At 53.8% G+C, this 17,758-nt stretch overlaps 2 protein-coding genes across 2 annotated transcripts; both read right to left on the bottom strand.

Annotated features, from left to right (window-relative positions):
• Positions 1-6,735: 6,735 nt before the first annotated feature.
• Positions 6,736-11,291, bottom strand: SPSK_08312 (WD repeat protein; the record flags this gene model as incomplete). Its single annotated transcript, XM_016734915.1, has 2 exons — positions 6,736-10,356; positions 10,506-11,291. The coding sequence occupies 2 exons, from the start codon at positions 11,289-11,291 to the stop codon at positions 6,736-6,738; spliced, it is 4,407 nt and encodes a 1,468-aa protein (XP_016588197.1).
• A 2,258-nt stretch (positions 11,292-13,549) lies between these two features.
• Positions 13,550-15,676, bottom strand: SPSK_08737 (long-chain acyl-CoA synthetase; the record flags this gene model as incomplete). Its single annotated transcript, XM_016735325.1, has 1 exon — positions 13,550-15,676. One exon carries the CDS (start codon positions 15,674-15,676, stop codon positions 13,550-13,552), a length of 2,127 nt encoding a protein of 708 aa, XP_016588196.1.
• Between the last annotated feature and the right edge of the window lie 2,082 nt (positions 15,677-17,758).

The following is a 17,758-nucleotide window of genomic DNA, read 5'->3' as shown; positions in this document are numbered from 1 at the left end:
CCTCCCTTTTCATTTTATGACTTATCCTTCTCTCACCGAGTCTGCTATGGAGTTATATAGCAGGACATCTCGAAACGGGGGACAGAGAAAAAGAGGATACAGGCCCGGTCAGCGAAGCTACAAATCCGTCGTCCAGAGTGTGAGTTTGCGAGGGTAGTCTTTCTACGGAGCAATACATTTTCTATTTAGGAAACGCCTCGCGTGTCCAGTCAACATCCTTTTGTTGTCCCATTTTTGCCCATGACGACGTCTGAATTTTCAGGCGACGACCCTGTGGTATCAATGCCGCCCGCAGCTAGAGCGAAGAACGGGAAAAGACGACCTCGTTCATAGAAGATGGCCACAACAGAATAGCTTCGTCACGGAAGCGGCGGCGCTATTTGTGCCAGCAACGGAGCACGGAGAAAGCCCGCCACCTGTAGTTCCCGTCGGAACACGGCCCTTTCGCTAACGACATGGTTAGGAAATGCCCTGGGCAGGGGTCACCATGTGCCTCTCGACAACAAAGGACCCTAAACCGGGACCGCGACAGGCAAAGGACGAGTTCTGAAGATTTCTAAAGAAGTGCGCCGAGGCGTTCCACATAAAAAACGAGGTATGGCCGAGTCCAGCGGCATCGGAAATGTACAAAGTGGTGGCTACACTGAAAAAGACAAAATGATGCTGCTTGAAAAAGGAAGAGGAAACAGAGAACGAGGCAAAGAAAACGAAGCGAAAGAGAGCGAACACTGAAGTAGGCGCCGGCGTTGAGGCGAGCTGTCGCCTGGAATACAGCAAAACGGTGCAGTGAGTTAAAAGGCTCCTTGTGGGGCGTCCCGGAGAAGCAGAAGAGAAGAACGCCCAGACGCCCCGTTTTTTCTTTATGACAAAAAGGAGGAAGAAAATAAATTCCCAAAAGGCGCCATGTTTTGCGCGCCGGCGCCGACAAGAAGAAACGACCGAGAAAAAAGACTCGACTAAACGGCACTAGGCGAGCCGACACTTCCATGGAGATTGTCGCTCCTACCTGTTCAGAGGATGCGCCTTCCTACCAGCCTAATAAATACAGCGAGAAAAAGAGAGGGATTAAGGAGTACGCCAGTAGTATGTATGGGTACTCCGTATCGCATCTGGCAGTTAGCCTGACGGGCCTGGGTAATGAAATACAGCGCAAGTGTGCCCCATAAAATCAGATAAGACCTGTAAAATGCATACAGTGCGAAAGACACACTTCGGCGGGTTTCCCTTTCAGCGCTCTCTTTCCGTCCCTTGCGCCTGCCGCCCTTGCCTTCCCACGGACTTTCCGTCTTGAGAGTTCTTTCTTGTTTTGGTTTGCGCTGCACGCACCAATAGGCGCCTCGGCGCAAACGGAAGCGGGCGACGATAACAAAACAACACAAACATACAAATAAAATGACGAAACCAAATCATTGTTTGGCGCTAGTAAGCAAAACGGGAAGGCCGGCTGTTGTTAGCTTCTGTGGTGCAGTGCTTGACTGTGCTTTGTATGTCGTACGGACACGTCGACGGCAGCAGACTCAACAAGACGGAGAAAGCGTGAGGGAAAGAGCAGTGACGATGCACGAGTAACGCGATGCTTGCGCGGATTTCCTTTTTGATGATGAAGGAACGGCCATGGGCCAAGCAACAGGCGTGTGGGGAGGAAGGCGCTGCTCTGGCGGTCAGCAAGATCAGACCGGCACCAAAAAGAAGAAGGGAGGTACAGAGGTGGGAAAAGACGGGACGGCAAGAGCAATGCTTTCACTTTGCCGCACATGAACGCTTCGTGCAGGACGGGCAGTAGGGGCACACGACCAATTTTTTTTTGTCCAGACGATGTACGGAGTATGGACAAGAGGTCCTGAAAATTCGGCCTCTCTGGACGACGTGTTTCGAAATAAAAGTATGCTCCTGTACCCGTTTCTTGAGCCGTTTTGGTGGGACCATGGTACTTTGTCGTTTTTGCTGTCAACCATGTCCGCTCTTTCCGTCTCTTGTGCCTGCCTCGCTTCGCTTGCTCTCCACGTCGTATTTCTCAAGACCATTTTCGGTATGTACGGCGGATCGTAGAGAAGGCAGGAGCACACGGGGCAAGAGCAACCCAGCCTGAGCTATGTCGATAATCCACAATCGTCAGCCCAGTCGTTCCGTTTCACTGTCAAGCTCAGTCAATATCAAAACTTGGCGATTCAACTGCCTGATGTACCCGGTCCAATTGAAAACTGCTTGGTAAGCCCTCGGCAATTGAGTGCAACAAAGATGGCAACTGGGAGAACAACACAAGCAAAATAAAGAACGCTCAGACCAGCGGAGGAACGGGCGGTCGATCGCCAGCGCGCGGATCATTTCTCGTCAATTTCGATCAAACCGCGTTCCATAGCACCGTAGCTGACAGGGGACAGACCCTTGTCCAGCGCATCTTGTCAGTGTGGCTCTCTGCGGCTTGGTGGCATTGACGCGTCTCGCGTCACCTGTTTGAACGTCTTTTCTACCTCATTGCTTCTTGCGTCTCAGGACTGCGTAGGTCGTCATCAATAGGCGTCTCCAAACTGTGCTCCGCTTACTGTCCACAAGCAATCTCCTCGAGATCCGCAACACTTATGCACTGTCGGTGCTGCAAAGGGCCGCTTTGCAGTTGCTCTCTAGTCCAAGGTCCCAAGCTACGAAAGAAAAGGGGGTCCTCGAGCAGAAATGACGACGGTATCGAAGAAAACAAGCAGACAAGCCACGAAATAATTCACGGAAATGTTTCGAAATTTAAAGGCGCGCCAAGCCATGCCACATCAGGAAAGAATGAATCCGGTCTTGTTGCTCCACTTTGTCGTTTCCCTACGCGAGGCTCCTCTGGACGGAACGAAGCTTTGAAGCTGGAGTCAAAGGGTACCTTGCAGAGGTGCAGAAGCTACTGCGGCGGGGAGCCGTAATAAGGAGACAGTTGAAAAACAAATAAATCAGACCAGCCACGAAGAGGTGGGAGGTTAGAAGAGAAAAGGGAAGCAAGAAGCGCGTGCGACGTTGGTGACTATGTGGCACTGCGTCTATTCCTGGAAGTGGCATTATCGAAACGTGATAAGGACAGGTCGAGCCATGAAACGTCGTAACCACAGATAGCAAGAATAGGCCGCGGATGGCTACGGATATTTGTGGATGGCTATGTTGAACACTCATAATCTCAGACAGGTCCCATTCACATGACGTTCCCGTGGTATGATGTCTGAGAAATGCAGCGAGCCGCCTTGCCTCGTTTGGGCTTTCTCTGTCAGTGAGGAACGCGCATCGTCATATCGAACGATGGTGGTCTTCTCAAAGGAAGCGCCCTTGGCTTGGATGTTGTTTACCTTTGCGATCCAAAACCGCCCTAAACTCTGGTAGGTTGCGTCTGTCAAGCCTCTGTTGTCCTTATTTAGCCATGGCGTCTTTTCAGCTTCGAGCAACAAAGTGAACAGTGAACAGTGAACAGTGTGGGAGACTGCAAAATGAAAGCAGACAGGGGGGTCAGTAACCATACCATGGGCGCACTCGGATTGGGCTGCAACTGGGTTAGGAGTGCTAGGAAGAAACCGTCTACGACTATGTTGTACTATTGTAAACTACCGTATTATTGACTAATTTTTGTTTCATGAAACAGCCGTCCAATATCAGCTCGGCCCAAGTCCACGCATTTGAAACGGTGGTCTTGTTGGTTGCTGTGTGCACGGGACGTTTTCTTCCTTCTTTTCCTTGTCCTCAAGGGACAAATCAGAGAGAACTTCTTTCATCCGAACTGATGGAGGGATCAAACACTGTGTGCGGATGATAAACAGAGCCGTGCACCCAGTTGGAACAAACAAGGGAGAAACGGCACCAAGATAATATCTATCTACGAACCGGGGGCTCGAGGATCCTGATAAGCTACCTAAGAGTGAGCGTACGTACAACTTTGCTGTCGATGTTCATATGGAAACGGTTCGAGGGTTTGAGCCTGAGCGTACGACGTGTTACTCTGTATTTCCAGAGAGGACGTGCTCACGACGAGGGACGCGACACCTGAACCAAGCCTATTGGCACCTTGACGTCCGTCCATGTCGTTCCCTGCGGGAATATTCCGTAACACTCTCGTTGTAAGACGGTATGTTCTACGTAGTGGTGCATTCACCCATACAGGGAGCACGGTGTCATCCGTGCTGTATTTGTGAGATTTCAAGTGCGCACAGGGTATCGCAACGCTTTACAGAGCAAATTACTGGAGCGTGCGCGTCGGTGGACGTGTGCAGCAGACGACAGCTTCTAACCCAGATGCCATTGATGTGACCGGGCACAACAAGAGGGAAGTAAATAGGAAACAGATCGCCTGTCTCTCACTTCACAGAGGCAATGATGGGCGTCGCCAAGAATACCCAGTAATAGGGGATATTGGCTGCCATATTTTGGGTGCGTATCCTTCTCGGCATAATATACTAGGAATACCAGGGTATGTCAGAGAGCACAGCAGCCAATAGGGTGCCTGTCAGACTGGATAGTCCCAGCCTTGCTGTTTTTTTTGTATTTGTTTTTTCTCCGGCTGATGTACGCCCTGCGGAGAAATAACATGGTATTCTCTGTGAAATGCCATTCTGGCCAAGGGAGGAGGAAAGGGATGGGACCAGGCGTTTCCATCCGTACAGGTTGTGGGTCTCGGCACGGTAGAAAAGAAAAGGAACATCACCTGTTGATTTTCCGGTTCACGGATGTTGTTTCATAAACACACGTGTAATACCTCATACCGCAATGTTCATCTTGGAGCGCCGGGAATCTACAGTGACACGGCTAGTTATGGTTTTGATGGTGTTTTGGGTATAAATCGACTTTTAATTTTTGTGATTATTTCATGTCCTGTTTGAGAATATCCCGCCAGAAATATTTGATGCGAACATGTTTAAATATTGGAGCCGACAAAATCACATAAAAACAAACAATAGACAAGTAAATAAATATACATTATATATGTGTGTATATTTATCCACAAAGAAATACATCTAGACGCTCAAACACGGAGACTTGGCAGACGAATGACAGAGATACCAAGGCCGAAGGGGATGATCTCGTGAAATGATGGCATCTACGATGTCGGAACATCAAGCCGTTCGTCTATGTTTTACAAAGCGAGACCACAAATGACAGGCTCTCCATAGATAAGAGGTGGAACAAAAGAAAGAATACCAAGAAAGGGCAACGGCATAAGGGAGACCAAGACAAGACGAAGCAGGAACACGGCCATGAAAACAAAACGAGGCTGTGCCAGCATCCCCGACAGGCTGGCGCCATTGGTGACCGGCACTCGCGAGGCAAGGCAAGGCTGGGTAGTGAGAAAAGAAAAATGATCGACGAGCCAAGACTGCATTTCCGCCTCTGACGGTGATACTATCTGTACTCGGGCGAGACCCTCTCTGCCTCTACATTTGTTATCGTCTTGGCGCATGCAAGTCGACACAAGAAAGCCAAATTGATCCCCCTCTTGTCGTTTGTATCCCTTTCTTTGTTTTGTCACAACAGTGACTCGGCAAGGACAAGACAACCCAAGATGTAAATCATCAACGCCAAGACAGGGGGGAGAAAGGGGAAGATGGGGGAAAGAGGCTGGGGCAGGGCGAACCGTTTTGTCATGTGCTGTAAATAGACACACGGAATAGACGATCTACACAACACGGGCAAAGAACTTCTGATAAAGAGAACCGCCGGTCATTTAACATGGGGGCACATGCGCTGGCCGTGAGGCCACAACGAGGGTACAATCCGTTTCGCCAAATTCTTGGCAGGCCGGAGGACCGCCGTGCGAGTCGGACAGAGATCGACCCGACGCTACCGACGTGGCGGCCTGATACGTTGTTCTTTTGTCTACACGTCAGACGCCCCGGTAGTCGTATTTGCTAGCCTGTCTGTAAAGCAAGGCATTTTGCTGACCATTGTACGGATGCAACCAGAGCGTTCCCAGGTGGCTTCCAGAAAGGATCATACATGTTTTGGGATGAAAACGTATTTCAGATATATGAATTTCCTTGGCACCTACCCCATGCAAGGACAAGGCCCTCCTCTGTTGCCGGGACGAGTCCGATCCGTCCAACAGCAAATGAATGAGAGAAGGCGAGACAGCCAAGGGGAGCGTACGATGGATTACCTCGTCAGAGGAAACGTCACGCAGCCAAGAAGAACGACAGCATGAAACTGTACGGATGACTGTTGATAATTTGTCACGTCTTCTGCCAAGAACCTTTCGTTCCCCCAAGATCCCCTCGTATCGCACCAGTCTCATCTTACCTTTCACTGTTCGTCGTGGTCACACAGTCAAGGCTTGCACAACTCGCGGCGTGTCTTACATCCAGCACATCGGTACATCAGCACACCAGTACACCCCTACCTTCAACGGGCAAAGCCTCCACTGCTGCCTTGATTCGCAGGGCATTCCTGTAGTTGGCTGGTTACCAGTGTGACTGCCTTGGCCAAGAAATGGCTCGGGTTACAGGGTTAGAAGAAAGACAGTGCGAGGAAAGGGTCGTCATTTGTCACCACACAAAGGCAAGGTGGTCAGACGAAAAACAGTAGGTGTTTTGGATGTTCACTTTTTGATTTTTTATCGAAATGCAATGGCTATCGTAAGGCATATTATCATTTATGTGCAAGAAAACAAAACAGAGAGAAAGAACCGAAAGAATTGCAACGGAAATGGGTATAGATATAAACGGCAAAAGCATAGGCGTATTGTTACATAGAATGCGATATCGTGGCACGCATCACACGCACTCAAACAGTGTCCGGCACCTCTTCATAGTCAAAGCCGTAGTCGTAGTCGTTGTCATCAATGTGAAGCAGCGCGGCGCGGTCCGCCAGCTCAAGGGCCTCGCGGGTCTCGACGGGCAGGCTGTTGACATCAAGGTCGCACGCTGTATTTCTGGCGTGCAGCACCTGGACGCGACGGATGGTATTTTGTCGCTGCAGGGCCTGCAATGGGTCCGGGGCGCCGAGGACGGACACACCGGAGGCAGAGGAACCGAATATGGTGGCCGGCGCCACGTCCGGATAGACACTGCGCAAGGCTCGCTGCCGGGAGGGGGACGTGTTGGCGCGTGGCTGGTTTTCCTGCTGGACACGCTCGTACTCGGCCAGCAAGGGCAGCTCGGGCCGTTTGTCCCGGTGGCACTCGGTACAAAACAGATTGGTGTCGGCGTAGTTCGGGCCCTTGACGGCGCCAACGGTGGGGTCGGGCACGATGACAAGTTGCCCCGAGGACAGGAAAGCCCGGGCTGTCGCAATGGCAACGTTTTCGTCGTCCACATCGCCATTGGCAGCACTGGTAGTGGAAGTGATAGTGGCGGCGGATGGTGGAGTCTGCTGTAGGGGGTTTTGCCCTGCGGTCGGCGGAGGCGATGATGGTGGCGGAGGAGTCGCATGGCGTATGACTTCAGGCGGGTGGTGCTTGAACGCTAGATGGGCAGGATGGCTGCGCTGGAGGTTGCCATTGACACGGGTACCTTGGGGCGTCTTCTCTGTCCCAGCAACATCGTCTTCTTGTTCTTCTTCGTCACTCAAGAAACTACCGTCCTCGTCGTCCTCCTCCATACCGTCTTCGACGGACAGGAGGGAGACGCGGCCACTGGCGTCGCCAATAGCGAGCTTGGACTTGTCGGGCGAGAAGGCGCCAAACGAGACGGGTGCCGGGCACTGCAAGAGGTTGCGCACAAACGGCGACAGTCGTGAGCCGCCATGTGTGCGAATGTTCCACACTTTGACTGCCCCGTCCGACGAGCCCGTGTACAGCCGGTCTGGGGTCTCGCCCCAGGCAACAAACTTGACGCCGGTGTCCTCGACGGAGATCTTTTCGCCCGCCTGCTCTTCGATGCACGCGTTGTGGCCTAGGTCGTAGATGGGGTAGTCGCCCTGCGACGTGTCCCAGACATAGGTGTGGCCGTTGGTGCAGCCGGCGGCGACATACAGGAAACCAAAACTGTTGGGCCGTAGGGCCAGCTCGTTGATGTCGTCGGCGTAGCAGTCGAGCGTCTGGACCTCGCTGTAGGCGCGCCCGCCATACTCACTGTTGACAGACAGCCGGAAAACGCGGATCTGGGTGCGGGCGTTTTGCTCGAGGGCCTGGTGCACGGTGGGCGCGGTGGCGGCGACGAAGCAGGCCTGGGTGGGGTGCCAGGCGACCTCAAAGACGTTTTGGGAGCTGGCGCCGAGGATGCGCCAGGGCTCGCCTGTTAGGCCGTCCCACAGACAAAGCTCGCCAGAATTTCGGCGATCTTCAGGAATGTCATCGTCCTCGGCGTTGATGTCGAGGCCGCGGGGGGAGTAGCCGACCAGCAGCAGGTGGCGTGTGGTCTCGGACAGACCCCAGCGGATCGCGGCAGGGAAGTAGGCCCACTTGTCGGTGAGGACGGGGCGGCCCTCGAGGTCAACGATGCGCGAGCACGAGAGCATCTTATAGGAGATTTGGCGGTTGCCTTGTATGCGCTCCTGCACGCTAGGCAGGCGGTAGACGCGCACGGCTTGGACGGGGACGTCGGCGGCGGTGGCCACAAGACAGTGTATACCGCTGGAGGCAACGACGAAGTTGACCTTGCCTTCGTGCCGCCAGATGCCCTGGCGGGCCATGGAGGTACCGTCCTTGCTCACCTTCCACACGACAACGTTGTTGTCGAAGCCGGATGTGAAGGCCAAATCATGGGTGGCATCATAGTCGGACGAGACGACGGAGGTGTACAGCCACGGATCGTCGGCGCCGGACTGTAGTTGTTGTGTCGGGTTCGTAGGGTTCGTTAAATTTGTTATGACACGGGTTCGGACGATGCGGTGGTCCGGGTAGCCACGGAGGGTACCAGCGCTGACCGAGCCCAGAGCAAGGTTGCCCTGGCGGTTGTATTGGTGGTTTCGTTCGTCCATGTGGGTGGTGGTGCCGCAGATGAAGGCGTCTTTTGAGGTCCACGAGACAGTCGAGACATCGCCGGCGAGGTTGGTCCACTCGTTTCGCAGGCGTAAGCCGTCCTCGCGGACGGTGCGGACCGCGTTGGTAAAGTTGAGCAGCTGGCGCGAGCGGCCTTGGACGGGCCGCTGGCCGGCCACTTCACGCATCATGATGAATGTATTGAGCTTTGTGGCACGCTCCGCCCGTGCTTCCTGTAGTGAGGAGGCAGCACGGTCGCTGCGTTTCATGACCAATACGGACGGTCCGCCCAGAGCCGGAGCCAGTGCTTCTGCGTTAGAGAGATTGCTTCGGCTCTTGTTACTGCTGTAGCTACTGTTGCTACTAACACTTCCACCGCTACCGTCGTTATAGTTGATGCTGCCAGCGCGGGCATCGATCAGAAAGCTAAAGATGTCCTTTTGACTACGTCCTGGAAGGCGAGCAGGCGTGGTGCTGTTTACAACGAGCAGCTCAAACTCGGGTGGCTGGCGGCGCAACAAACTCTTCAGCTCTCGCTCCGCAGACGAGTGTTTCTGGCCAGCAGATTGTTTTGACGACCTGCCCACGCCCACGCCCACGCCCACGCCCACGCCCACGCCGGCGTTAGAGTGGACGAAGCGGACGACGTCAAGTAGATGGTGGATTTCATCTGGCAAGAAATCAACGTGAATGACAACGGATGGAGAAGGTGACTGAAAAGAAGAAGGATCGGCAGCGGCGGCGGCGGTGGATTGTCCTCTCTGCTGGGTAGTCCGAGGTAAACCAAACAGGTTCGGTAGTTCGTGGTAGTTTTGTGCCACGAAGCGGCGGTGGGACGAGCGCAGGTAGGGGCGGTGAGTCAGGTATGCGTAGCGAACAAAGTGCTGGTGCGTCTTTGGTTGCTGGCCTTTGCGTTGGCCTTTCGACTGCTTCCGAGACAATAGCGTAGGCGTAGTCGACTTTACCGGTGTTATGTCGACGTTGACGGCCGGCTCAAGGTGCTCCTCGATGGGCTTCCTCGTCGAACGTGGCTCATGGCGGTGGATGACAGGGCTGGTAATGTCCGACGGGACGTAGGCTGCAATGGCAGACGGCGGCGGGGCCGGTGCTGGCGCCCCGTACGTTGTTGGGCCAGTCGTCGTGGCAGGCTTCACGGGCGTCACTGGTATAGGCGTTGCGGGGGAAAAAGAGGCCCCCTGGCTTGCGGTTGGCCGTGCCTCGGGGGTGTTGTGACGTTTGCCGTTGATGTTGTTGTTGATACTCTCGTCCGATGGACGCCGTTTGACAAGGGTGGGTTCAAATGGGCTTTTTACTGGCCGCGAGGTAGTTGCGTTCGCAGTGTGCATCATGAACTGGGGAGGCGCGATGGGCGTAACTCTCGGCGGGACGCTTGGCCTCGCACCTGCCGTTTTGGTTGCACTTGACGAGCCTGACAGGCGGCCGTAAAGGGGAAGAGGTATGGGCGTGACGGGAGGGATTGAAGGCTAAGACGTGTTAGTGAATGTTAAAAGGAGAGATAATAAATAAAAACACGGTATATGAAAACGTGTCGAGGAAGGAGCGACAACCGCGAGAGTATATAAAGTGAATAATGTGACGAACGCAAACAAACAAAGGGGCAAAGGAGACGCACGTGTTTTGGAAGGGCACTCGTCTGAACGGTAGGAACGGCCGGAACCGGGACAGGAGTCGGGCCTTTGTTTCTGGCGCCGACACGATCGTTGTCATTTTCATCGCCATCGTCGTCGCTATCAATGATGAGAACAATCCGGTTGTCTTCCGTAGCTTCCCGCACTTTGACGGGGGCAGAGGTGCGTCGTTTGGCCGCAGTGCTCGCCGAGTCCACGGGCCGCACTGGCGGCCGTATTGGCGTTTGCGCCGGGGCACGTGCCGGTGTTGACGTCGCGCCCGGTGTCGGCTGGCCGTGCGAAAACGTGCCTGGGCTCTTTGGTTTGTGCAACAGTGGCTGTGGCGACTTTTGCGGGAACGATAGAGGGGACGACTGGGAATATGGTTGTGAAGACGGGGGCTGGAGGTCGCCTCCAACTCCTATCGAGGCCGATATAGGTGTTGTTGCTGCCGCTGCTGACCTAGGGTGCCCCGTCGTCTTCTGACGTTTCGCCGGCGGTGACGGCGACTTCCAAGCGCCCAACGGGTTTTTGAAAGCCGGCCGTCCGGTACTGTTGTCGATAGACAGTTGGCTGGAAGGCGGGCTGGCTATGACGGCGGACCCTGTGAGCTCCGTGGCCAGAGTTATGTCGTTGGTGATACGGCTTCCGCTGGTCTGCCTACTATGAAAGGCGCCATTGCTATTGGTTTTTCTGGTGCTGCTGCCAGCGTTATTGCCAGCGCTATTGCCATTGATGCTGCCATGGGTGTTAAACTGTTGACTGTTTGTTGCGTGGTTTGGCCACGCCATTGTCAACGACAACCAGACGACTCATACAAGGGGCGGGTCGAGGGGTTTGGCCCGCCCGCAATAGAGCTCCTGTCGCGTCTGGTTTTTATCACTGTCTCTGCCCGTCCTGCTCTGCAGGCGACTTGTTGTTGTAGCAATGGCCGTTTCAAGCACGTCGGAAACCCACAGTTAAGGTGCTCGAGTAAAGTAAATGTGATATAAAACGACACACTCTGCCGTAATCGACATTATTTCGAAGACGTTACCATCGTAGCCGCCTTATTAAAGTGGGACCGGGATGTAATAACAAAAGTCCGATCAAACGTTAATTTAATGTATAATTTTACAACTTTTTAATAACTGAGAAATGCTAACGTAAAGTTTTGTATTTTAAAAGTTAAGTTGTATTAAAAAGTATTAAATTGTTAAAACTATGATATCTGACTGCTCCGTAATGAATTAAGTCATTTATAAAGAGGGCTTAGATAGACTTGGAAATCCACTCATCAAGTCGTCTGTTAGGCTTCTGCATATGTGGCGTAGATGCTAAAGTGTAATTTGTCCTTTATTTAATTAGCGTTGTATTGGCCTGTAATAAGAAATAATTTGAAATCCCAAAATGATAAGGCCAAGGTGAATTCTGGCAAGCTTTCGTCGTAAGTGGGACAAACAAGGCAGTAACGTAATAGGTGAGCATGCCGGCGTAAAAAACGCCTCAATAGTTGCGTCCTTCGTGACGGTGTGGCGGTTTCGATATTATGTTCTCGTTTGCTTCTCCGGCACTGCTATTTGTTAAAGTAGAACGAAGCCTGGTCCACATATCGGACGGACACTTTTCTACCATTCGAACCGGACCTTCAGAGTATAGTCCAACTTTCGTTTTACGTTTGAGCTTCTCTAAGCAGGCAAAACAATAGATCTGAACTAGCCAATGTGATCAGGTGACCTGTTCTTAAAGTACCAGTTACTTATCGCTTTCACTTAAGTAATGATAGAGAGGACAAATAATTGCGACACCAGCACCGAGTGTTGACCGCTGAGCGCTAAACGGTTTGCTTGATATGCTAGTTAGACGCTGTAAATCGAACGCAGAGGGCCCCAACTTCAACTTCCCCAACACCGCCAGTCCCCTAATGAACAGCCTTAGAATACCCCATAACCGTGAGATTAAAACCATGCGAACACACGCTGCCAACGCACTGTTTGTCTCAAAACCGACTGTATCACACCTCGGACGAAATCGAGACAGCATCAAGTATACAAGGTGATTGTGGAACGATAAAGTAATACAGGATGATTTTGGTGGAGGCCCCAGATGAGATAGTAATACATAAGAGCTAGCAACTGCGAAGGCCGTATGTATGGCTCTAGTGCTGATTACAGCGCCTACAAGGGCCTATGAGAACAACGTCTCACGACACGCGGAATAACGAAGCGCCCAGAAGATGTGCCCTACGGAACGTTACACCTCCGCCGAAAGTACGGGTATTGTAATATGCGGCGGTTCGGGAGTCTGTTACGACGTACGGAGTAAGCCGTACTTGGTCGTATTACGTATATAAGCTCGTTTGCCAGTGTGTTGGAGAGAGTCGTGGACGTGAGATCCGACGGAAGAAATAACCCAAAGGGCTTGGCAAGAGGGACCAGTTGTTACGATATAAGAAAAACGTCCTGCCTCTTGTGGGATCATTTCAGTGTCTCAAGGTCTACATCTTTCTTTTTGTCTTTTTCTTTTTCGGCTTCTTTCTTTTGGTTAACTTTTTATCTTCCAACTATCTCTCTTGACCAAGATCCCCATGGTCAGGCATAACGATAATGGGACAAGCAATCTGTATCTGGACACAGGTGCCTCTATCATCCGTACCGTTACTGCCCACCATTGTGACCACTTTGCTTTCCTGACCGTCAAGGTTTGTATCGTAGCAGGCGAGAAGCGTGAGGTTTGGCGATTGATGTTCTATTCTCACGCTTGTTATTTATTTATTCCCCCCTGTTCCAACATTGACGTCTTGGTCACTCCCATTTTCTTTTTGATTTCAACTTGCGATTTACATTTGAATTAACTCCACAACAGGTTTGTGTTTCTGACAAAATAAATCCAAAATGACAAGAAGGCAATATAAATGTACACAACGGCGTATATGAGAAAATGAACTCAGCCCTCACCGGAAAAAAAAAAAAATTATGAATCGCTGCTGACGATCGACCGCAAGCAATATAGATCAATCCCAGCCTACAACACTCCATTTTCCACCCCCACGACCCAGCAGACGCCATCCTTACAGCTTCGGCTTAGACGTGGTCTGTTCGCGCAACTCGGCGTACAACTGGTCGAGCTCCTTGCGGAACGCCCGCGCCGCCTGCGGACGCTTCAGCTTGAGCGTCGGCGTCAGCAGATCGTTCTCCACCGTGAACGGCTCAAGATCCAGGTACACGTTGCGGACCTTTTCGAATCCGTTGAACTTGTGCTTCTTGCCAATGCCGTCCATGATGGCCTGCACCGCCGCACGCACCCGGTGATCCTGCGCCGCCTTCTTCAGGGCCTCCCGGTCCGTAGCCGCAATCGAGGTCTTGTCGCCGCCCAGCACCTTGCTGGCAAACGGCGCGAAGGCCTCCGGATCCACGCCAAACACCGCCACAAGAGCCGCCTCGATCGGGTCGCCGTGCACAAACGCCGACGCCAACAGCGGGCACGCGCCCAGGTACACGTTCTCGATCCGCTCCGGCGACACGTACTCGCCCTGCGCCAGCTTCAGCACGTTCTTCTTGCGGTCGATGATGCTGAACAGGCCCATCGCGTTGACCTCCACAATGTCGCCCGTGTGGAACCAGCCCGTCTGCGCATCCACAACGCGGGCCGTCTCCTCGGGATTCTTGAAGTACTCGCTGAACAGGATCGGGCCGCGCACCAGTAGCTCACCGCGCGGGTTCGGCTTGTCGTCGACCGTGTACTCCAGATCCGGCACCGACTCGATGCAGAACTCGCAGCCGCCCTGCGGGCCGCCAATGTTGCCCGTCGACATGTCGCCACGCGTCTGCACGGAACCGACGGCGCACGTCTCCGTCATACCGAAACCCTGCAGAAAGTTGTTACCGAACGCCGCGCGCAGGAATGTCTGCACATCCGGGTCGAGCTGGGCACTGCCCGACACCATCGACACAGCACGGTCCAGGCCGACGGCTTTGCGCACCTTGGGCGACCAGATGCGGTCGTACAGCGCGTGGTAGTTTGTGGCCTGGCCGGGCGGCAGGCGCATGTTGGCCAGTTTGGCGTCGACGGCACGCCGCGAGAGCGCACCCCGGAAGCCCTCCGCCTCGACCGTCGCAGTGCGGATCGCCGAGTTGAACTTGTTGTACAGGCGGGGCACCGAGAACAAGCCCGTGGGCCGCAGCAGCTTCATGTCGTCCACAAGACCAGCAATGTCGCCGCGGAAGTAGCCAATGCGGGCGCCCATGGCAATCGCAGACCAGTCGCACATGCGGCCGTAAATATGCGCTAGCGGCAGGTACGAGATGTGCGTGTCGTTGGGGGACATGAAGCCCGAGGCGCGCGAGCACGAAATGGCCGCCAGCATGCTGCGGTGCGTCAGCACCACGCCCTTGGGGTCACCGGTCGTGCCCGAGGTGTAGTTGATGGTGGTCGTGTCGTTCTTGGTGGGCGGGCGCATGGCGCGGCCCGAGCGGAGGCCGATCTCCTCCACCTCGGCCAACGAGTAGATCTTGATGCCGTGCTCGCTGGCCATGTTGGCGAGCAGGGCGCCCTTGGAGAGGCCCGCGGGCTCGCCGGCGTCGAGGGCGTCGATCGACACGATAATCTTGAGTGACGGGACACGGGGCGCGAGCTTCAGCAGGGCAGGGATGTGGGTCAGCGAGGAGACGACGCAGTTGAGCTCGCAGTGGTTGATAATGTACTGGGTCGTGTCGGGGCCAAGGGTGTCGTAGAGCGACACGTTAAACAGGGATTGGGACATGGCAGCAAGGTCTGTCAGCTGCCACTCGGGGCGGTTCTGGCACCAGATGCCCACGGGGTACTTGTCGGCCGTGACGCCAGCCGTCTTGTGGATCTCGACCAGACCGGCACCGAGGTTCTTGCGGCGCTCCGCAGCTTCGTTGTACGTCATCCAGACAAATTTATCCTCGTATGTCTTGGTGGCCGGGTTCCACGGACGCCAACCAAGGAACTGCTTGTTGCCACGGTACTTGACGGACTCCTCAAAGGCATCGTGCAGGGTCTCGACGCTGGCGTCGAGGGTCTCGAGCAGTGGCGAGTCGCGGAAGCGCCAGTTTCTGTACACAGGCGAGCGGTTGGGCGTGGCGCTGTTGGGGACAGGGACGGCGTACGGGGCGCCGGGAGGTGGCGGCGGCGAGAGCTTCGCGATCGCGGCAGCGACGTCTGAAGGAGACATGGCAGCGTTGTGGTTTGATTACACGGCGGAGAGAAAAAGAAGTGAGATGGTACGTGAGACTGTGTGGAGAGAGCGCGAGGCTGACGTTTTGCCGACGGACAAGACGCGGGAGGTTATGCACGGCTGTGGAGGTGCCGTGAGCGTGAAAGGAGAACAAGAGCAAAAAGAAGGAAGATGTGCGAGCGACAAAAGATTGAGGGTGGTTTGGTCGCAGCAGAACAAGGTGATGGTCCGGAGAAAGGGGTGAAGAAAGGGGAGGAGAAGAAAGGAAACTAAGAATTAAAAGAAGAAAAAGAAGAGGAAGCAAAAGGGATGAGGAGGAGTCTATGAAGGCAGTGGAGAGCCCAGAAACTGAGGGGAAAGGCGGAGAAGTACGGAGTAGACAGGAAGGAGCTAGAGGCACAAGCCAAATCGTCTGCAAGAAGGAGCAATCGACGCACGAGTCAAAAGGAGGAAGTAGCCACTGACAGGTCGGGGGCTCGGGGCGTAACGACATTTGGAAATTCGCAGCTAGCTTTTATGTCTCGCTTTCCCCACGCCGTTTAAAACTGAACGCCACTGTTGCTTCCTACTTCCGCTGCTCTGTCGCCTTCGTTGCCCCAGGTTGCCCGGGGAATTATCTTACAATACGAAATTTGAGAAGTCCACGAGCGAGACAAGAGACCACCAAGATACGAAAGAAGTGTAAGCGGGATTGCTGGACCTGGTTCGTGGTGATGGGTTGTGGATTGAGTGTGGCAACCACTACTCAGCAGCGGCACGATCCAGAGCGCCGGGTCCTGCACGAGTCGAGTCGTGACTGCTGCTCTTGCGAGCTCTAGTTGCTACCTCTTCCTGTCGTGTTGTTGGTTGGACAGACCGAGGATGCCCATAATAAATATTCGCAAAAATCACCGAGACCGACCCGGGAAACGAAAACAGCGCAACAGTCCACACAAAAAAGACTCGGCCACCGAAGACAAATTGTGCGTCTTTGGGCACTGTCGAGATTGGTTACTCCAATTTTTGGGGGGGAAGAAAGGGGGCCGGCGAGATCGTGTACACAGTAGAGGATTCCGAGGCCCTCGGCACCTGGGGTTGCGCAACTAGTGTCGCTACAGGCGACAATATATGTACGTGTTGCTCCACAGTGGTCCGCCATGCGCTGCATTCTGTCGATTCTGACTGGCTCACTGACATGCAATGGCGCGTACATCTGGAGTCCGTCGGCGATTCCTCTTTTTCAGATACCCGTCCCTCGCTCTTGCCTGTCGCCCCAATCCTGTCTTCCTTGTTGCCACCTGCCGAGAATGTCTGGAGATTTCGGAGGGGAGGAACGAGGGACGACCCTCGTCTCCGTCCTCGAAAACGGCGACGGTCCCCAAACTCTCGCGCTTTCGGGTTTTTGTATGCTGTCCAAATCCCTGAGCGGTCCTTTTGAAATCTCGTAAAATCTTTTTCTACAAGCCTTTGGCGTGCGGAGAGTGCATGTGCGTTGAAGCACCAGACCTTACCCCAGGCCGTAGGTGGCGGAGATCTGGCCTAAAGCGGTGCTAGTGCATGTGTTCGTCCAATTCCAGATATGGCGACTCTCAATGTGGATTCCATCTCATTGTGACCCTGCAGATTGGTTGGTTGGTGACATGTGAATGCCTGGAGACAGGAACAGAGTATGCAGACAGTCGTGCCAAGCCATGCCCAAATGTCCACGTAGCACCCTTTCTCCGCAGGTCCCGTATACAAAGAGGCAGATGTGAAAGAAAACGTTCCAGTAATCTCAATGACGTACGTTATACAACATACAACCCGACCGGACAAGACGCGCTCCGCATCTTGCGAGGCACAGAGCGAGACAACTTCATCATGCTCTTTCGACAGGACGAACTCAGCAAACAAAAAGTAGTGTTATGACTTGAGCGAAATGAATGAAGATACAGTCATGCCGTGCGTCGTGTCTTGCCGTAATTCGCTTCTCAATTGCTAAGTACAGCGTGCACTACACTGTCAGTCACATCTTGGAAGACTGTCCGCCTGTCAGCACTCTGAGTGAACAGCGGAATTACTGTCTTTCTTGTCATGTGATGAGACACGTGCCAGACATTG

The sequence above is a fragment of the Sporothrix schenckii genome, assembly GCF_000961545.1.
Source record: "Sporothrix schenckii 1099-18 chromosome Unknown Cont44, whole genome shotgun sequence".
Taxonomy (NCBI): domain Eukaryota; kingdom Fungi; phylum Ascomycota; class Sordariomycetes; order Ophiostomatales; family Ophiostomataceae; genus Sporothrix; species Sporothrix schenckii.
The sequence above is the reverse complement of the archived record's forward strand: the minus strand, read 5'-3'. Positions and strand labels throughout refer to the sequence as shown.